This window comes from Phyllopteryx taeniolatus, chromosome 7, assembly GCF_024500385.1.
Source record: "Phyllopteryx taeniolatus isolate TA_2022b chromosome 7, UOR_Ptae_1.2, whole genome shotgun sequence".
NCBI classification, from domain to species: domain Eukaryota; kingdom Metazoa; phylum Chordata; class Actinopteri; order Syngnathiformes; family Syngnathidae; genus Phyllopteryx; species Phyllopteryx taeniolatus.
The window spans coordinates 14,599,532-14,622,086 of record NC_084508.1 but is presented as its reverse complement, the minus strand read 5'-3'; the positions used below and the strand labels follow the sequence as shown (position 1 = coordinate 14,622,086).

Below are 22,555 nucleotides of genomic sequence, written 5' to 3'. Positions count from 1 at the left end.
GTATATTAGTTTTTCTATTTTTTTAAACATTTGTCAGTATGCGATTTGAACTTGAAAAGAAGTTTTGGAAACCAATTGAGTCGACCCTCAAACAAGAGCAGGCGTTAAAACATCAGCACGCTCGAGCCTCCGTGAGCTGAATGCTACAATAAATACATAGACGGATGCTTTCAGACATACAGTTTTGCATAAAAGTTTCATCACAAAGCGGTAGTAAGTGGAGGGAGGGTGTGGACGGAGTGGCTTTAGAGAACTACACAAACTTATCACAGGTTATATTGAACCAGAACGACTGTTTATAACATTCTATTAAGACTAAACTTCATTGGAAAAGATCTAAAGATTTCATTTTGAACAAGACAAGAAAAAAGCAATAGCAAATTGAACGATTAATAACTAGGTTATGCATAGCGAGTAACTGTTTCTAGTAATAAGGGAAGAGCGTTCCCCAACCCTCCAGACACTTTTTTTTTTTTTCTAGTTTTCCTGACTTTTAGATTTTTTTATATGGTCATTTTGATATATTTGTACAAAGCACAAACGTACTAAAAGTTCTCTCAGTGCAGTGGACTACTGGAAGAGCTTCTCCACTAGTCGCTTTGTTCCTTTTTGCTCAGAAACGCCCCCCCTCCCTGTACCAGAATCACGCAAATACAGACAATGAAACAAATAAATACATAAATACACAGATAAATTAAGTGGTTCATAAATACATAATAAATAGAAATAAATAGAAAAATAAATAGTTGAAAAATAATAGATAAGTAAATCCATATACACTTATAGTCAAAGCTTTTTGTTCGGTTTCTTTTGCCGCAGTAGGTAACGTAAAGTTAATCCAAACCTTTTTTTTCTCCACAAGCAACATGACGACAATTGAACAGTTTCCTCACAAGTTTTTCTAAGTAACTGAACCACCACTTCATAATAAATTGCCATATGAAAAAGACAACCTCCAACTAAAGAACAGCGACAACTCAGATAGTACAGTAGATAGTGTAAAACAAATGTAGACTATGTATATATAGATATATATAGATAGATCATCTATTTGTACAGAGCAAAGAAAGACAGTAGTCATAGATCGCCTTTTCAGGAAACAAATATCTAGACTAAAGGAACTATAGCTAATCATTGTTAAGTTTGGACAAATGCTTCACGCTCAGCAGGTAACGCAAAAGTCAGCAAGCCAAACAAACAATGCAAAATAAATAAATAAAATTTGTTCAGTGTTTTTTTTTCTTTTTCATATATATATATATATATATATATATATATATATATATATATATATATATTATCTTTTTTTTTTAAATTTTTTTTTTTACACTACCCAAATGTGTTGATCTGGTTTTTCTGCAACAAAATAGTCTCACCAGACTATTTGGGCCAACAATAAACAAATAAGCTCAATTCAATGCCAACATCAACATAGTATTTTTTGAAACAACACATAGAACAACCAACTCGGATATTTAAGATGAATAATGTAATATAGCACCTACTGTTGATTGCTAAAAGGAAGTTTGCATACAAATGCAGAGCAAAGAGAAACAATATCATGTATAGTATGCTTTCTAAATGGATAGATGTGCATATATGTAGTTACTGATACCCCATATGGACTGTTGACGATAACAGGAAAAGAAGCAAACAAAGGGTCTCCTTGCTTTGGGCTCTGGACGATAAAGGATGGTTCCCCTCTCCCTTCCCCTTGTGGGTATTGAATAATTATGCACTAGTACGTATGTGAAAAATTACCAAAATCACCCACCTTGGTTTCCTTTTTCACAAAACCTTCCATCTAGAAAATCCCCGTCGCCAACATGGCTTCCTCGGAAAACAACGAGCGCTGAGCCTAGAAAGTACCATGGCAGAACGACAAGACAAGGTGGTGCCCCCCCTCCCCTCCCAGTTAGCCAGTCAAAATATTTTTCTCTTTTTTCAAATCCAGATTCTTGTAAAAATTTCTCAATAATTATTATTTTAATTATCATTTATAAAAATAGATTCTTCTTTCTATTTATTTTTCTATTTTTTTCTAAATGCATTTTTTTTCAAGCAAAGAGATCTTCTCTTTGGCAACAGTGTTATTTTTTTTTTTTTCTTAAATTACTTAATGTGTCATCAGGAAAGCTAACCCATCCCCCACCCCCGAACCCCATCTCCCTGTGAGCAAAGACATTGTTTTGTTTGCGATATAAAACAAAAACAATGTTAGAAAGTCTTTTTTTTTCCTATTACATCAGAATCGGTGGGAGTGGGAAATCCCATCGAGAATCAATAAGGGGACCTTTTAATACGACTATAAATGAATGAATGGTTCATCAATTGCTAAAAAAAGAGCCCCCCTCCCTATAGTGACTGGGAGGTACAGGATACTAACGACAGTGGATCCGGATATACAAAAGAAAAGCTAATCCTGAATCGAGACAGTGGTCTAAAAAGGATATTCTCTTCTCTAAAGGTGGTGGGGGGAATTGCTACTGTTTACACAGAAGAGAAAACTCAATTTAGCAACCAGGACAAACAGAAAGAATATACAACAAAGAGAAGCCTGCGTTATATCAGGAACTTCCCAAAACGCATGAACATTTTCTTCATTTTCATTTTTGTAATACTTAGGCAACGTTGGCTTATAGGTCCAAAGTTATGATATAAGCCATTTCTAGTTCAATTGGGTTGGATGGTTGCTTTATGTTCCAGTTTTCTGTGCTGGCTGACTGCAGGATGGTGGTGGTCGTAGTGGTGACTGGAGGGGCTAAAGGTGGGGGTGGAGGTGGAGGATGGTTGGGGCCTGGGGGGGTCATTTTGGAGCGGACAGAGCTGCAGATGCTGCTGCGGGGAAACTGCTTCTACCTTGTTCGAGTTCAGGACTTGTGGGCCTTGTTTGTCTTGAAGGAGACTTGCAGGACACGGTCGCCCAACCTGTAACCGTTGAGACTGGCGATGGCCATGGCCGCCTCGTCGTAATTTGTCATGGTGACAAAGCCGAAACCTTTGCACTTGTTGGTGTTGAAGTCACGGATCACCTTGACGTTGTTGACGGCACCGAACGGCCCGAAGAGCTGCCACAGCACGCTCTCGTCCGAATCGGGGGACAGGTTGTAGACGAAGATGCACCAACCGGTGCCGGTGTGCCCGGGGATGTTCATGCCCACCAAGCTGGTCATGCTGTCGATGGTGATTGGCGAAAACCTGAGAGGACAAGTGGGAAAGGGAAAGATAGAGATTTTGATGCATGTGAAAAGGAATAGTAAAATACCTACACTTTGTTGACAAGTATTGGGGCACGACACACACAAATGGGAAGTTACAACAGTTTCCAGAATTTCTACAAGATGTTGGAGTATGTCTGCGGGAATTTTTATCCAGTCATCCAGAAGAACATTTGTGAAGTCCCCGAGAGACCAGCCCTCGTCTCATCAGGCGCCTGCCCAGACATAGTAGGCAGTGCATACAGATTACAGATTCAGAAAGTGATTCTTCCATTCCATTAAACATATTTGTATTCACTGAGAGATCGCTGCTCTCGAGAAGGAGATCCCCCAGGACACCATCCGCCGTCGCATCATGAGCATGCCCAGACAACGTAGGGAGTGCATACAGGCACGTGGAGACAATGCACACTGCATTTGACACTTTGATTTTTTTTCAGAATGATTTGGAATCCAGTCCTTAATTGGTTAATCATTGGTATTTACTTTGATTGCTCTTACATTATTTTGCTCATTTATTTAAAAAAAACATTATTTCTGGTTTCTAGGTTCAAGGCAATAATTTGCATTTTGGGTATTCTAAGTTAATATAAATCAATTAATTAATAGGCTAATTTGGAAAAAATATAATATTGAAAAAGTCTCTGAAGAGGTTTGTAATGTCATTCAATCGCAAAAGAGAAAAATGCAAGAAAATAATTTTCACTCAAGTTATCATATTTTACGCTAATTTCCAAGCAGAATCGAAGCTATACCAGCAGCGAGTTAATAAAAACATCACGGGCAGACATGTTTGAGGACGTATGTAACGAGAGACGAGCGCTCAAAGATGTAAATACGCATGGGCTCATTATCAGCTTCAATGGAGACGCCGCTAGCTGCAGTCAAAAGCATATGGCAATTGTTGGTTTCTGAAAGAAACATAGAAATGTGTTTGGTTTAGCCGGGTTAGAACGATGCTGTGATAGGTAGTCTGCTAGTAGGACGGCTTTTGCGCTTGAACTCGTTATTTTCAACTGGAATATGTCATCCTTCAGAGCTGGGATGTGAAGTTTATTTTTGCACGTGTACAGGCATAGCCTCTAAATCTTCTGCTAGCGTCATTGTGAAAGACCTCCTATCAGGAATTTCTACACATCCGCCCAAGGAGATGCAGATGAAGGTTTTCTCTTGGCGCCCATGAGTGGCTCCTTCAAGATCTAAATTGCAGAAAGTTGTTGAATTAAAGCGGTGCTATAAATTCATGAAAGATCACACACCAGGCTACTAAATCTCTTCTCATTCGCCTCATAAGCTTCTCCTTTTTCTTGCGATGCAAGAAGATTTGAATCCTCAGTCGACTTTACTTAATTGCCTTTCCGCTCAAAGGAAAGGAAAAAGAGGGAAAGAAAGCGCCCATTTTTAAATAAACAGTAAATGAGATAAAGAGGTTAATTTCTTATGCCACCTCTCTTCATGAAACAACTATAGGCATTATTGGGCATTCTTAAATTGAGATTTCCGCTGCAGCTGTCTGCGAAGGGGAAAGGGAGGGAGGGAGCAAGCTAAATGGAAAGTGGAAGCACTTTACAGCCCAGTAGCATTAAGGTACAAAGCGTATTCCTCCCACTTGTCCCCGAGTCTGCAGGGTGTTCTGCTCTGTACTATTGCAGGGCTTGTGGCACTGATCGATTGCGCTACTAGCTGCTCAGGGCCCCCAACCTTATTCTTATCTCGCCAGTGACTATATATGGCTCGCAATCACTACGACCTTCCTACATGACTTTGATGCAGACTGTTCAATGTGAGGGCTTGAGACGATTGAATCATTGACTCCAAGGTCTTACTGCAATCATTTGCCTTCATCGATTAAGTACCACAGGATGTAAGATAAAGAGATTATACTTGACAATATACATCAATCTGTGGATGAAACAGATTGTAGTAGCCAAATGTGTTTTTTCCGAGATTCACTACTGGGCTACAATAGCCTGTTGTTTATAAATAATTGAATTTCTTTGTCTCTCCATTCGGGTTGCTTTCATTGGTTTTGAAGTAATCTTGTTGAAATTTTTATCAAAAATCTCTCCTTCCTGGGACTTTCCTTCCCATTGTGTGCCTCTCTGAGAATTAGAACATAAAAGTGCATTAGGGCGTACAAATGAATCTGTGAATAAACCCTGACCAATATTACAGACGAGCACAAGGGTGGCATAGCAACAGTGTCTGTCAAATAGTTTTTGTCCTTAGAAAAGCCAACTACTTGCAGATGACATGCCCTGCAATCAGCATGCTTACTTCAGATTAGGGACAGGCAAAACAGTTGATAATTCGATGAATTGATTGTTGATTAATCATGTCTTGAATGTATTCAGGCAAAATTGACAGCCCTACTTGACTGTAACCAGCAGACGAACTGTTGATTCAATCTAAACTAGTTTGCACTCTAAATAAGTTGGACATGACGTCACTTGGAGATGTTGCTAATCATTACTATCAATATAGTTATTTATTTTGTCATTAATTTGTCATTGCTTAAGAAGCTAAGCTCTCTCTAAATGGTGTTCCAAGTGTCTGCAACATGCAAGATGCCGCTGTCAGCACATCACAACAATAGCCGCTACACGCCTTGTTATGTAACACCTACTGTATGCTAGCAACAAAGCAAAGAAAAATGAGGTGTGGAGGCAAAAAGGAGGGAATTCGAGCAGCGCAGAGCAAAGCCGGAGCCATCTGCAGTGAAACATTTCCTGTTTCCAGCAAGGATCCAGGTTCATCCAGCCTCATCGCTTGTACTCGTTAAGCTAAGCTTCTGCTCCCAAAAGACACCCAGTCAATCAGTACATTTGATTTCAAATGTATGTGCTGTATCAAAATATTATAGTATGCATATGTAAGATGTTTCTTTTCTTAATAAAAAGTAACAGGTAATATCATATGTTCTTCCCAGGCTAGTATGACGCGACAAGGCCAGAGAACCTGAATCCCGAAGAAAATAACAACAACACCTAGAAATCAAGAAGTCGAGAACAAATCCATTCTGCACAGAGAAACAACCCAAAAACAATCCAAAAAAAAAAAAAAAAAACACCAGCACTTGTCATAATAAAAACAAAGGAAATCCATCACCACTGAAAACAAAGGCAAATTGTTTTCTGCTTTTTTAAGTGGTTGTTAGACTTTTGAAAAAACACTCAAGCTCACGGGTAAAAAAACAATCAAACCAAAAACAACAAAAATGCAATTCACCTTGAAAATTTGTTGAACGTAAATTGACAACAAAATTACACAAAAATAAACAACATGAAAAAGATACTGGAAAATAATTGAGTCAACATGGACATCTGGCATTGGGTGAAGTTTTAATTACCTCTTTACGCCATAGGCCATATTAAGCAAATTGTCCAGCCTGTAAAGAGAAGGAGGGTTCTGGGGTTAATGGTGGGCAGAGGGTTGACTTACTCAATTGGAACTAATATTGTGTCCCTGTCAGAACATCATGATCCTTCTCACTCAACAACACACAAACCCATCTCGAGTTAACCCATTACACTGAGGAGCCCCACCAGACGTTTTTAAGCATTGGTTAATGACACTAAGGTCCCATCACTACCGACTGCCGCTGTATGTCATCAACACATTGTTGTTACCAAAAGTCCAGGCGCTTCGGTATCAACCTACACCAACAAGTCAGGTTTGTAGTAAACACTAATGCCGGTAGAAGTGGACCATAGCATAGCACTGGGCTAGCGGAAGCGGCTCGGCTAGCTCTATTGCTCAAACAGTGCCACCGACTTAATACTCTATTTTTGTCCTCTGTTAAGAAAACACTTCAAAGTGGGATGACAGTTTTAATGGTCTGACACAGTGTTCTGTTAGTGTAATGGATTTGGCATTTGAATGATAGTGAGAGATGATAATGATTTTAACCAACAAAAACACAAGTGAACGTCAAACTTGCCATGAGCGAGTCGAGCAGGGGTCACCAACCTTTTTGAAACTGTGAGCTACTTCTTGGGGACTGATTATTGCAAAGGGCTACCAGTTTGATACACACTTATGAAATAAAAGAATTGCTCAAATTACATTTATTGTTTGATATTATTAATATATTATATATATTCATATTATTAATTAATAATCTCTGTGAAGACACTAAACACGTTAATGATTTCTCATAACAATTACCAACAATTATTTAATAAGGTAGGAGACTGATAAATATGTTTCAATGTCCCATCACTGGTGAGCTATTTTTAGAACAGGCCCGTGGGCTACTCATCTGGTCCTTGGAGGAAACCTTGATTGGTGACCCATGTCTTTGTGGCAAATGCAATATTTAATAATATAGCCGTCCTCCACTATTCGCGGGAGCTTGGGACCGGGCCCTGCCGCGAATGGCGAAAATCCGTTAGTAACTGACACCCACTCAAAAATGTTTGTAATTGCCGATAGATGCCCCAAGATGGCAGAAGAATACTTGCCATTGTAATGTAGCTCCTACCCTCACAAAACAGCAAATAGGGGGGTATTTAGCAAATAACAGAGCATAGGTTCCCCCAAACGTCTGCCAATAGGAGAATTCCAAACCGAGAATATGTGGGGCTTCACTGTGTTTTTAAAACTGTGGCCGGAAGGCTTTGCAGTGAAGCAGTTTGTGTCTCTATTTGTGTCCCTCAAGAACCCATCAGTGTGTGTGTGTGTGTGGGAGATTAATAAAGCTGTGTAAAATGGTGGCCCTCTTGGATGGATGCAGTCTGCTTGGTCACTCATTGACCTTCATTCCTCACTTGCTACCAGCCTGTCTCATGTCTTATTAACTCCTAGAGCCTAATGGACATGGGCCAAGGCTTATTGAGCAACAGCTGGCTAGAGACGCCTCGTTCCTCTAAAAAACACTATAAACTCAACCTGAAGACAAGGGTCCATCCGTTTAGGGTAGTGGTGGCACACTCTAATTACTTCTTCCAAGGACATTATGTCATCATTGCCATTTGGATTATGAAAAAGTTTTTGTTTAAAAAAAGTACTTACAAAACTTTGGACGGGCACACCACATCCGTGCTGATCTTTTTTTGTTTCGTTTTTAACATTACAAGAATGACATTTTTAATAAATGTGTGTAATTTTCTAGTGATTAATCATGACTTTAAAAAAAATGTCAGGTATATACAGTAAGTGTACATGTTGAGAGGCACAGCAGGTTGAGTAAAAAAAGAAAAAGAAAAAGAAAACAGAAAGACATATTTAAACTTGCTAAATTGAGCAACATCTTAAAGGAAAAAAGGATCAACTATCGGTTCCAAAGGAACAGTCAAAAAGAACAGGAACCAGAAAATCAGTTTGAGGACTGATATTTAAATCCTTTACATATAGTGTTAAGGTAAAAAAAAGCAGCAGTGAAATGCATTACTTTGATGTTAAAACCCACTATGACGTGTAAAAATTATGTGACTTGAAATTTCACATGGGTTGCAAGAATGAGATTATTTTAGCTGGGCTTTTTTTCAAATTTGTCTTAAATGTGTTTTTTTGTTTCTTTTTTTAGAATATTGTAAATATTTTTAAAGCTGTTCTAGCCATGTTTTTAGATTAAAAACATATTTTCATTTCTAAATGGGGCCCAGCAGTAGAGCAACAGCATTTAAAGGGTGTTGTATGTGTGTATATTGGGTGTGGGGAGAGGCGGGCCTCACTGTCACGCATCCCTCCTATAGATTAAGACTTGAACGACTAAAGCTTTAAATGTGAATGTGGAGTAGTAAAGTCGACTCGTCGATTAATCAATTCAAGCCCTACTATAGATAGTCGATTTTACAATTATTTGACTAGTCGATTAGTCAAATAATTGTATAATTTTAGTATTGTCACTTGTGTCGATCAATTTGCCCCCTTTATAATTCACATTAGATGCCAGCTAAAACACACAAATGCACCCCAGTGGGGAAAAGCATATACTGTAGAAAAGAATTAGGAGTAATTAGCAAATGACATAAGACGAGAATGAGGGTGAGTAAACGAGGAAAATTGGCGAGCACGCTGAGAGAGCTCTAGGGCCAAGCGCAGGAAGACATCTGCTGGCCGCTGGGCCATTGGGCCACAACACAACAACCTGCTGCTAACGCTCTCTCACAGACACACACAAACATAGAAACACACAAGATCGTCCATGCATAGCCACCATTTTTTTTTTTTTTGCACTTCCTCTCCAACCCAAAAAAAACAATAGGACCTTTGTTGGCTCTCTCAATGTGTGTTAAAGAAAGAATAGGCATGCTTTTTTTCTTTTCTTTTTTGAAACAAAAATCTGTTCAGCTATATTTGGTTCCTGCCCTGGATATAATAAGGGTAATTTGCTAATTAGCACCATTAGTTAAGGGCCAAAAATCGGAAACACGCTGGGCTGTAGGGCTTGGTGTATTATGCTCGAGTCGATTATGTCTGCTGCTTGGAGTGGGACCATGCCGACACATTGTACTGCACATTGACTTGCCTTGTAGCGGATGAATAGCATTATGCAGCCAGTGATAAAACAAATACACAACACAGTGGAACCTCCTAAGTCGATCGCTCCTGAAGTTGTAAAATTCAGAAGAGGCCCCAAAAATATGCTCCTAAAATGTCACAAAGTCCGTTGTTCATGACTTCATGCAACACCGCAGCACATCCCTTAACTAAAGCTGCTGTAGCTTTGGATTTTTTGCATGTTTTTTTGTGTGCAATGCCACCACAGAACGGTACTAGTAAAAGTAAAGAAGAAAAGTGTCATGATAACAGGAGAACCGAAAATGGAAGTCACTGTGACTTAGGAAAGCAGTCCTGGCTGCTCAGTACAATATAGCTAATTCAACAATAACAGGAAACAAATGGAGTGTACACCTTAAAGTTTTACAATAAACCACAGTGAACGTCATTTGTATGACAGTTCTGAAAGTTAACCACTGTTACTTTGATCCTAAAATGTTTGACTCTGGAAAAGATTAAGTTTATTTGAATGTTTTCTATTTGAAAACAAATGAAACCAGCATTTCAGAATCGATTGCGCTCAACCTTAGCGATTCCGCTGTTTTGTGGTGTAAGAAAATACTGACACATTTTAAACGTGCAATTTGACAACCTATGTGTACATCTAGTGCTCATATGTTTGAATTTATAAAGTTGAAAGTACATTGTCATATGAAAAATATGAACGTGCCTTTTTGCAATGTTGTCCTCACGAGCACTGCATAAGAAAAAATAAAATCAAACACATTTTAAGGCAGTTTCCAACTTCCGGAGTGTTGCGTGGTGAGGTGGAGAGCACAGGGACACAGCGAGGAAGTGTCCTGTGGTTGTGATTTGTGATGAGAAGCGACAGCTCTCCTGCCGAGCCTGTAAATTGGCTTGGCGTATCGCAGACACACAGCCACGCTACATCGCTCAAGTGTCACACCAGGAAAGCGGCACTGCAAGAAAAATACCTTCCTGCCGCCGACTTTGACGGAGAATAAACAGCACAACCGGCTTAGTGTTATTGAAAGAGAGAGGAATTTGTATGAGTGTGTATTTTGTGACAATCCCAAAACATTCCAAGTCGTATTGGATGATGGAATGTATCATCTTTTGTGTGTGTGTGCGCGTGTGTGTGCATGCGCGGTGAGACGAAATAGAACCTCTAAGAATGAGCTTATTAATACTTCCCGGTGTTTATGACACTACATTTAAATAACCAAAAACAAACAGTGAGCGACAGGGAAATGACCTGGTAGGGTACGCCATACAGTGTCAGATGTATAGTGTATGATAGAAAATTACAGTGTGACCTGGGCAACAATGCATTGTCAGCTTTTCAATTGTTTTCAAAGGACTTTCTACACAACATAAGTAAATATAGAGAACTCCTACATTTCTAACCTTGCCAAGGAGATTATGCTTTTGTTGCATTTTGTTTGGTTGTTAGCAGGATTATGCAAAACTATTAAACCAATTTCAACAAAACTTTGTAGAGAGAGAAGCATTGCATTATGGTGTGCAACTGGATTTAAGAGCTTTAAATTTTTGTTGATTTTGTTAATTACGGTAGTTCCCCCCCCAATTTCCAAATGATATAACTAGGCAGGAGGTGGTTATGTATGACGTGTAAAATTTGGTGTTGATCCAAATTAGAATTGTTCGACCTTGGCAAAGGTTATCATTCTACTGAGCCCATGTGGTGATATCATTTACTCATTGATGTCGGTTTTTGATGCAGTGCCGCCTGAGGGATTGAAGTTCACGGGCATTCAATGTTGGTTTTAGGCCTTGCCGCTTACATGCAGCGATTTCTCCAGATTCTCGGAACCTTTTGATGATATTATGGACCGTAGATGATGAAATCCCTAAATTCCTTGCAATGGTACGTGAGGAACATTGTCCTTAAACTGTTCGACTATTTTCTCACGCACTTGTTCACAAAGAGGTGAACCTCGCCCCATCTTTGCTTGTGAATGACTGAGCAATTCAGGCAAGCTCCTTTTATACCCAATCATGGCGCCCACCTGTTCCCAATTAGCCTGTTCACCTGTGGGATGTTCCAAACAGGTGTTTGATGAGCATTCCTCAACTTTCTCAGTCTTTTTTGCCACCTGTCCCAGCTTTTTTGGAACGTGTTGCAGCCATAAAATTCTAAGTTAATGATTATTAAAGTTTATCAGTTTGAACATTAAATATCTGGTCTTTGTAGTGTATTCAATTAAATATAGGTTGAACATGATTTTAAAATCATTGCATTCTGTTTTTATTTATGTTTAACACAACGTCCCAACTCCATTGGAATTGGGATTGTACAATTACAGAAAGTTGCATGCCACAGGGCGGCACGGTGGACGACTGGTTAGAGCGTCAGCCTCACAGTTCTGAGGACCCGGGTTCAATCCCCGGCCCCGCCTGTGTGGAGTTTGCATGTTCTCCCCGTGCCTGCGTGGGTTTTCTCCGGGCACTCCGGTTTCCTCCCACATCCCAAAAACATGCATTAATTGGGGACTCTAAATTGCCCGTAGGCGTGACTGTGAGTGCGAATGGTTGTTTGTTTGTATGTGCCCTGCGATTGGCTGGCAACCAGTTCAGGGTGTACCCCGCCTCCTGCCCGATGACAGCTGGGATAGGCTCCAGCACGCCCGCGACCCGAGTGAGGAGAAGCGGCTCAGAAAATGGATGGATGGATGCATGCCACAGATGGAATTAGTTATTAATCGAAACAAAAACTGGCAACACAAGAAACCTCAAAGTCCATTTAAAACACAACCCATCCCACCCAAATAAGGATGGCTTTGCTGAACAATGCAAATATAAATATGACAGCGCAAAATGGCACACGCTCACATTTTACTCAGTTTGTAGCGAAAGAGATGCAGCCATTCAACAGCTTTTAAAGAAATGCTGCATACTTTTGATAGGCAGTACAAATCTTTATGCAAAACAGGTAACTTTGATCTGCTTGTTGCGATGTTACTTGTTACTGTTATGAAATGAATGTCCTAGAATTGTTAATTGTTAAGGTACTAGAATTTTTAATTTTCACTTTTTCTTAACCAACAGGAAACCTGATTGGCACTATATTGTCTGTTAAGGTATTAATGACTCTTTATACAAATGTGTAATATTTGTTTAAGTGCAATTTTTGTGAACACAGCCGCAGTCTGTTTTATTTATATATATTTTATTTATATGAGACATTTTATTTATTGTCCTCCGTTTCAGTGCCAATGTTGAAAATCAATATTGCTCTTAAAAAGGATCTACTTGAATTATTATGCTATTATACATATAATTATTATATTAGTGGCATAAAAAAACATCAATGATACTATCGTTTATCATGATAGTTTCTGGGAAAATATGTCGTCCTAAAAAATGTGTTATCATGACAGGCCTAGTTGACGCATATCATGATAGTCGAGTCTACGTCGACTAATTGATTTTAGTTGTCAAATTGCTGTCTGCAGCCTCATGGCCGTGCAATTCTTTGCCTTCTACCTCCAAAACAAGAACTCACTGGCACTCCCCGGTTGCGGTGGCGCCACTCCCAGACTTGCTCATCCAATCATATTCAGACACTCACTCATCCTATCACATTTAGGCACATTCACTGCCTCGCAGACAGTCAGAACATACAGAACACCAATTCATATAACACAACTGCATGGTCACTACTCGCTTGAGTTCTATAATTAAAAAATCTATAATTAAAAAATAAATAAATCCCAAGAGGTGGGATTCTTTGCAATAATCTATTGCACCGACCCTGCTGTTGTGTTACGTGGATTGTTGCTAGAGTTGTACAAGTTCCAACAGTCTGCAAACCGTTGAACGTATCTCGGGGCTTGTGCAAATGTGAAGAAGAAGAAGAATTTGACACTTACGAAGGGTTGAGTGAAACACTACTTGGATGTTTTTAGGTGTTGTTACGGTAAACATTAACCATTAATTTTCACAATAAATAGGTTGTAGATCGACCACCGCTCGTCCTCGTTTCATCTAAGCAGATGCTACACTATATTCTGTCGTTTCTCTGTTATAGCGGGGCACTAATTGACGGCGGAAGATTTAAGATGTTCGATAGCTAGTATTAGCGGGTCCCTTTTCAGATGGGCATGCATAGCACTTGTGCTTTTTATTATATTTGAGGATAGATTTGCAAATTTTGCAAGTGACCGTGCTTCAAGGCTCATTTTGAGCAAAATATTACCACGTGTTTGAGGCACTGCTGCCAGTTTGCTGTGCCGACCCCACCGCTTGTTGCTTTCAGCGAGGGGTCAGTGTTGTTAATACCAAAACGTGATTGGCAAATAGTTGACATAAAGCTCTAACTGTCATTGTGGACTGGTAAAGTTGACGTGTCGCCCAGTCGGTTCAACCCCTAATGCAGTATGCACTGATAATGCTAATAATACATCACCTTTTAACTAGACATTAGGTTCAGTGATATACTACCTATCATACACTTTAAATTCCTGGAGATATTTTTCTTTTTACAGATGAAATGTTGACACAAGGCTAGTCATGCTAAGTACATTAGCATCCAGATTTCTGAGGCCACCATTGGATTTGCTCTTTGAGCAATGCTGTAATTTTTGCCTTTGCAAAACTCAGCCAACGTTGTTTCTTTGTTATTTAGCAGGCTGTTTTTTTATGGAGTATGATGAATACATGGACATTTTATTATGATTCTGGGGGTTGGATATTGGCATTGATGCGATGGTGACTTAACTAGTGAACATAAATCCCTGTTTTCACGCCTTTATCCAGCTCTGCACCAAAACAGAGTGGAATATTGTGTATTTTTGTGTAACTATGCTAATTTGAATAAATAGATAATTCAAATAACAAAACTAGTGATGACCTCTGCTCAGTTTCATTGCACTCCCCATCTCAACACATGAACCTGAAGATTCCCAAACTTAGAAGCAGATCATGAATAGTATTTAATATACTTCTTAGTTTTGCATGTTTCATTTAGCTTTGTTGTTGAGCTTGATCCATAAAAAACTCAAAATGGACCAAGTTTACAAACAAACTGCTTGGTACCAGAGAAACCAAGCTATAGATGTGAAAGCAGCACCGTTACATTCAATACAGATAAGTGAAAAAAATCAAATGTGTGTCGTAAATGAGTCATGCCCCCCATGATGTGATTATACTAAGTGACCCATGTCGCTAGCATTTCTTGCTCACTCTCCTCCAAGGCTTTCATTACAAAGCCCCAGTACTAACCTGAACCTCTGAGCCTGGTGGTGGAGGGGCCCGGGGTATCGGCGGTTGGGGGACTGGTACAGTTGCGAGAGGAGGGCCTGGCTGGTCTTCTGGCTGGGGTTGTTGGCGAATTTGACCGTGATAGGCTCAGCCGCGCCCGATGGTTTCTGTCCATTGAGGCCTTTGATAGCCTCCTCAGCTTCTATCCTCTTATCAAAGCGGATGAAGCCCACACCTCGGGAGCCGCCTGTGGGGCCAGCAGATCACAAACAAACAAGGGCCCCTTTTACTTCACAAGGTTTGCACATTGTGGACAAATCACATTGTACATTAACAAGTGCATATGCTTGAACATAACACATCATAGCAGTAAGATATAAACGCTTTTTGTTTTGAATATTTTATAAATCCAAGTGTATCTTGTGATTTACAGTATATTGATGCTCACATACTGTGATGAGACTGCAAACAGAAAAATAACATAATACTTTCTAATGATTGTTTGAATGCGTACTTCTCAAACCTGAGGTGACGCAAAAACAAAAAAAAAATACAAATTATGACTATGACGAACACATACAGTACATCCACAAAAGAATAATAGGTATGAGGTTGGTTCTATTACGTCTTCATGCTAACTTTAGTCACCATACACACACACAATCTTCATTCCTTGTTTGTTGTGGCATTTGACTTGTTTCCTTGGCGATTTGCTGTTATATAAAATATTTAGAGACACTGTTACTGGGTGGTCTTTTGTTTGTGTCTGTGACTAATTCATTAGGTACTAATGAGATCTAACGCAAGACATGACTTCATAAAGACACTAATGCTCTGTGTTAATTGACAGTCAGAGGTATTCATCTATGTTTATTATAGTTGTTGTAATTTGCAGTGGTTTAGAACTCCAACATACATCTCAAGTAACTAACAATAGTTTTATACCCAAATTTTAGCACCTCTCTGACTGTCTCGATCGAAATTGAGCATTATAATCTTTATAAAGGCGTGAGATCTCATTAGATAGTGTATCTAATGAGTTGTCCAATGAGTGCATACAGTATATATGTTTGTTTGAATATGTGTGTGTGTACATGCATTGCTATCCATTAATGGATGCTGTGCCTTGTTTTAATGAGGCTGTCTCGATGGCCCAGAGGGTGCTGGCTCAGTGACAGCAACATGGTGCCAATGAGTCTATTTACATAATAGTGTGTGTGCACACAGGCATGTCTGTGTGACGGCGAGTGAATAAAGGCAAGGTTGTGAGATGGAGGGGGGGATTTTGTGTTTGAGCATCATTGTGTGCAGTCTCTCTTTCTCACACACAAAAGGCCAACCTTATTGTTATTCCACATTTTTGTACATGCCATCCCATTCCCTTTTTCTCTCTTTTTGCTTTTTTAAATTTTATTTCGACTTGGCTTCCTCTCACACTCCTCGGTCTGCGGAATTCTTATCCACAGAAGGACCTCAAACAACTCACTTGGCCTTTTCTTCTCTGCTTCTCTCCAGGACACTGACGCTACAAGGTTATTTACTTTCCAGGAAAGCTTCGCTAAAAAAAGGGACTATTTAAAAGCATCACATAACTTGATGCTTAAGTACTGGATGTAAACTTTGGAAGGAAGTTCATCTTAGGTTAAATACTGTTCTCCATTACTTCAAAGGCTATGTACACTCATAATGAGACATATTTAAAAACAAATAAAATAATATGTCACCACAAAATAAAATGAAACCACATTTGCAGGCTGTCAACAACATGCTATCGCAACAGGTGGCACAATACCCCAACCATAACATTTTTTATGCAACTGGCAAATTAAATAAAAGTGCAATCATGCGTTTCAGCTGATAATGAAATGGAGTGACTCCCCAATATCACACGCACACACACACACACAATTTGTCCTTTATATGGAAATAATAGCACACAATTTGATGTCATACAAATGAGACAACCAAATGGTTACATTTAGTTTTAATGCTGTATTGAATGAAAAAGGGTCACCACTGAGCTTTTAAGAATTAATCTGTCAACTCACTCTTCTGGGACACAGGTTGGAATATTCCTTTTTCTTGGCCATCCACATGATCGTATTGACCTCCATTCAGTTCCGCTCTCACCCTCCCCCGCCCCACCTCACCCCCAAGTTCCATGTCCCATGAGGATTTTTCGCAATTTGCTCCTCTTTACCTACTCTTGTTCCAGCGCACAAGCAGTACATTTTAATTTGGTTGTCAAAAGCAGAAAAATAAAAATAAAATCAGGAGCCACACAGTGTAAACAAACATTTTCATTTAAAATTTAAAAGAAAGGTCACATGATAAAATGTTGCTTTTCTCACTCTCCAGCCTTGGTGGAGGTCTGTGTGACATTATTGAAACACTGAAGCCGGATGTATTTACTAACACATTGGCTCATTAAACAGATATTTAAAATAATTTTCAATTGTATGTTTATTACGGTGTTCCCCTGCTTATTTTCCAATTCACCTATTTGCAGATTTTGTTTTTGAAACGATACTTCATTATTCGTTATTGGGTCCAAGTGGTGCAAAGACTAAACAGACAGCTGAGCTGCAAAGACAAAGCTTGAGGGAAAAAGATCCATGAGTTTTCATTTAAAAATATTCTAGTTATACTGTTGATCATTTCTTTACATTCTCTTGAACTTAAATTCATTAAGCAGCTTTATAAGACTGTGAGAGAGCTGACGTGTAACACTTAGGCAGAGATCACGTGTTTGTGACATGAATCACTTAACTTACTCACTTAATCATCACATTTTGAGATTTGAATTTAGTGTAAATGAATGTTTTTGGCATGGTTACAGCAGCCGGGATTCTGTGCTGGGAGTTCTCCTCAAGGTTGTAAGGTGAAACCTTCATGCTGTACTACATTAAATGTCACTGGGGAGGAGTTCAAACTGACTTTGCAGGAGAAACATGTACTCTAATGGCACTGAAAGCTCCCAAAGTTGTACCATACATGAACATCTTTCTTTCTTTGCCACAAAAATATTGGGGAAATACCTGATGATGAATACGATCAATAATCTAGTACATGTACATGTGCTGGCTTTTGGGCTTTACATTTTCTCCGCATATGACCAGATGAGTGAAGAACTACATTTTGTTGTTGCTGCATGATGTAAATGAAGTGAACTTTTAATCCATTTAAAAGCAAAGTACTGTGGACATAGACATAAAATTTACCACTATCATCTTTCCCTATTGAAATGAATAGAAATGCCATTAATGAATCCTTCCCCCCAAAAATCCCCAAATTAGTAATGTTATTTAATTAAAAAATAGCACTAAAAAAATAAATAATATATGCCTGAGTCTTGTTATTATTTCACTTAACGTGTTGCTCCATTGTTTGTCTTCAAATATCTGTTGCTTAAAGGGTTATAACACAGCGACACTATGCTATTCGTTACCCCATCTGGAGTTATGCATTGTTTGTTAGCATTAAGCTAAATGGACTACACGAAGGCAAAGCTATGTGGCGGTTTTAAATACACGTGTAATTCTCTTTTTTGAAGAATCGTTCACTGTTCTTTGTTCACATCTGCTAAACGTGAGTTTAGCTGAGTTCACTGCCATCATACAGCACTTGTATCCCAAAAATATCATCCGAACGATGACTCGTAGCTTGAAAAACCTGTAAATTGGGTCACTCATGTCTCAAGGCACCACAGCATAGTAACAGCATTTCCAACTAAAGTCTCACACCTAATTTCTATATAAAAGAATAACCAGAAGTGGGTATGCTTTAGATACAACCCAGTTCATCTAGTTGTTTTTTTATTAGTACATAAAAAAAAAAAAGATGAATGTGGTAGACCCTGCAATGGCTAAACGTTAAAAAACTATCACACAGATACAGCAGAGTATGAATAAAATGAGCAGCTAGTCTCGGGTGTCCACCCTAATGACTGTCCTTTCAACTAGCCCCAGAAGCCTTGGCTACTTATCACCCACCTGACAGCCATAAAGCCAACATTAGAGCACAATGTACTTACTTTAGCTACTGCAATCTGTCACTTTCTCACTGCGCTCTTGCTTCCTCTCGCCCTCCATCTTTTAAAAAAACTCTACCTCTCCTCCACGGTAATCAACAGAGGCTTATGTAACTCCTTCTACCTGTGCTTATCTCTCTCTAACACACACTGACAGGTGCATTGCCTGCCTTACTAATAACACGCTACCTCAATCTGGGGAGGGGGAAACAGAAGCAGGAAGGTTGGAGGACAGAAGCCAGCGTTCGAGGTGGAGATGGCCGAGGCGGGGGAGGAACAGGAGGGAAACGAGGAATAGGGAGGCAAATGGCAAAAGGAGAGAAGGGAAGGAGAGGATGTTGGGAGGTGACATTAAAAGGATGATGATAAAAGGACACTGTGCTATTCCTGCTTGTTGTGACCCAAACAAAGCCACTCTTCCTCTAAAACCCACAGTAATTTCCTCAAAGAGTCACCGACTCCAATGACTTCCCTAAGAAACCATAAGAGGAGAGGTGAGAAACATGTCTGCTGACAAGGACAGCACACAAGCACCAAAGAAAGGTAAACATGCATGCGCACTGATGCATACTGTACATAGAAGGGATGGGCATGATTCATTGATTTGTATTCATTTATGTTTTTTGGATAACTATAAATTCATAGTCTGCCATTATGCAGAATTGATTGATCTGAATGAGCACTCAGTTTATGTTGCAATCTCTAAGGAGTTTGGTACTTGGCAACAACTAGTTTTCTACCAAAACGGGCTGGAAAGGAAATCAAATTACTATATAAAAGCAAAATGTTCTTCATAATATAATGCAAAGGAATAAATACGACTGACTCGACCTACGAGTTTTTCGAGATACGATCTGTCATTGGGTCGACTTTTGCCTTGACTTGCGAGCAATAATTTCAGAAACGAGCGCTGGCAGTGAAGTCAGCACAACTCATTTCACGACAAGCAGCAGTTTGGCAGAAAGAGAACAGTTCTTCAATAAAGAGGCTTAAAGCTGTTTATTGTCACTCACAATTGAAATGTGGCAAAAACTGTCTTAATCTTTACCATCCATTCATCCATTTTCTGTACCGCTTCTCCTCAGTAGGGTTGCAGGCGTGCTGGAGCTTATCCCAGCTATCTTCAGGCGAGAGGCGGGGTACACCCTGAACTGGTCACCAGCCAATCGCAGGGCACATATAAACAAACAACCATTCGCATTCACATTCACACCTACGGGTCTTCAATTAACCTAGCATGCATGTTTTTGGGATGTGGGAGGAAACCGGAGTGCCCGTAGAAAACCCACGCAGGCACGGGGAGAACATGCAAACTCCACACAGGCGGGGCCGGGATTTGAACCCTGGTCCTCAGAACTGTGAGGCAGATGTGCTAACCTGTCGTTCACCGTGGCGCCCTAAATCTTTACATTTTATTTAATTATGTTTTTTTCTAAAGTGTTAGTGTGCTATTTGTCTTATTAACAAATAAGAAGTTGAAAAGCCTCCCGGTGCAATGGCTGCAGCCTTGACTTGCTGTGGTCATGGGAGGAATTAAACTTAACGCACCACTGCATGCATCCATCCATCCATTTTCCTCTACGGTCGCGGGCATGCTGGAACCTAGCTCAGCTGACTTCTGGTGAGAGGCGGGGTACACCCTGAACTGGTCGCCAGCCAATCGCAGGGCACATAGAAACAAACAACCAGAACATGCAGACTCCACACAGACGAGGATGGATTTGAACCTGGTTCCTCAGAACTGTGAGGCAGACGTGCTAACCAGTCGGCCAATGTGCCGCTTCCACCACTGCATTAACGTTACAAATTAATTGATGTTGGAAAGCTCTTCCAATGCATCCGTTGTTCATACACATAGCAAACACATTAAAATGGTTGCATAATGTGCCAACTAAATCAAATGTTTGGACTCGCTGTTCCAAATGAGTTATGGTATGGCAGATGCAAAAACAAAGGCTTTTCTTGCGGTTCTTAATTAGAGTGGGGGAGAGGGAGGGGGGGGGCAATGTCCTTGTTTTAAGTAACATTGGTGTTCCGAGCTACAGATGGCATTTGAAATAGTAGCCAGTGAAGAGAAGCACAGACTTTGAAGAGTGGAGGTGCCCTGTGCTTTAGCCTCTGTCAGAGCGAAGCTTCAACCATCTGTCAGCTTGCATGTGTGTACTGCGTGTAAGTGTGTGAGTTGATATCTGCATGTGGGTGTGAATGTGTGCTATGTGTTAGCCACCACAGGAGTTCTGTGGTCTCTTAAGATAATAGAAAAAACTACTAAAGGCAGACACAGCAAGTCAAGGCTGCAGCCATTGCACCGGGAGGCTTTTCAACTTCTTGTCTGCCAAAAGACACTTTACTAAATAATTACCAAGCAACATTTGTTACAATAAGTAGTTATTTAAATATATGCATGAGATATGCTTTAACCTTAATAATTGCACACTGCTAGGTAGAAAGGGCTGACTACGTTTTGTAGCCCTTGCACGTTATGCTGAAGTTGGTTCATTTAATTTTTGCACGTTAAAAACACTGTACCAGCAGCAGCTGCTAAATAATAATTTATTGCTATTTTGATCAGGAACAATGCTCTCATGCATCCAAGTTAAGCTGAATACAAGCTAATTATACCTTCAGCATGCAAAATGCACTTGTCGATGGGAACACAGGCAATCACCATCATCTCAAGTTGTGGTGTGTTTGCAAGTTGTTACCATGGAGATCTTTAGCAGCAGGACCAAGCATCCCACCGTGATCAGCACTTTAGTTTCACATTGACGTTTGTGGGGGCCCAGACAGTGGATCTAATGTATTTGCAATCATTGATTAGTAAGCACTGACCTCTGACACCCATGCCAGTATTAATCCAAATCTATCACAAGGTCCCAGCTTGGACGCCTTCCCTTGGGGTTCAAGGCAAAGACATGAGGGGGAAATCTGTCTTGTATTACAACATGAATTGAAACCGAGAAAGAGAAAATAGATAAAGTGACGATCCTTGCAAGTCTCTTAGGGAAAATTGGCAATTTGGGGGCATTTACTTGCAGCTACCTGTCGAGTGTTGGCATAATGTAATTAATGGTGTCTTTGATTGATGGTACTAAATTCTTGTTCGGACACAGGTCCAGAAAACTTTTAATATGATCGACCACATGTACCACCAATGTCCACCAGATGAAGCCAGGATAAAAGTCCAACAGGTCATGACATATGTCTTTTACATAGACATACCAATGCAGACCTATAATCATTTGGTTGCTGAATGCATATCTGCAACCATATATAATTGGTAACAGTTTTTGGCAGCATATTATATTTTTCTTTATGGTAACCAAAAGTTAGGACCAATAATTGTTTGTGGCCACACTATGATATGTGAGTTAGATGATGAAGTCATAGGATCTTTTCATTGTATAAGTGGGAGTTTGCAATGAAATGTTATTTACTAAACGTATGTCATGTTGTATGCCTTCAATGATGTTTGATGATATAATGAGTATATGTTATGCACACATGTACTGTCTTAGAAAAGGTTGATCATTCGGGCTGTTTTGGGCTCAGATTATGTACTATGCTACATAAGCAACGGTCCTGCCTAACAGTCCAACCAGTCCTACACGTGCTCATT

At 39.7% G+C, this 22,555-nt stretch overlaps 1 protein-coding gene across 6 annotated transcripts in view; it reads right to left on the bottom strand.

Annotated features, from left to right (window-relative positions):
- Positions 1 to 1,284: 1,284 nt before the first annotated feature.
- elavl4 (ELAV like neuron-specific RNA binding protein 4) overlaps positions 1,285 to 22,555 on the bottom strand; it is a 123,499-nt gene continuing 102,228 nt past the window's right edge. For all 6 annotated transcript variants that reach the window (XM_061778949.1, XM_061778954.1, XM_061778948.1 and 3 more), the window contains 3 exons: positions 14,928 to 15,163; positions 6,568 to 6,606; positions 1,285 to 3,198 (listed from right to left, as the gene is read on the bottom strand). In XM_061778949.1, the coding sequence (XP_061634933.1) occupies positions 2,871 to 3,198; positions 6,568 to 6,606; positions 14,928 to 15,163 (603 nt within the window). In that variant the 3' untranslated portion in view covers positions 1,285 to 2,870. The remainder of the gene's footprint in view (positions 3,199 to 6,567; positions 6,607 to 14,927; positions 15,164 to 22,555) is intronic.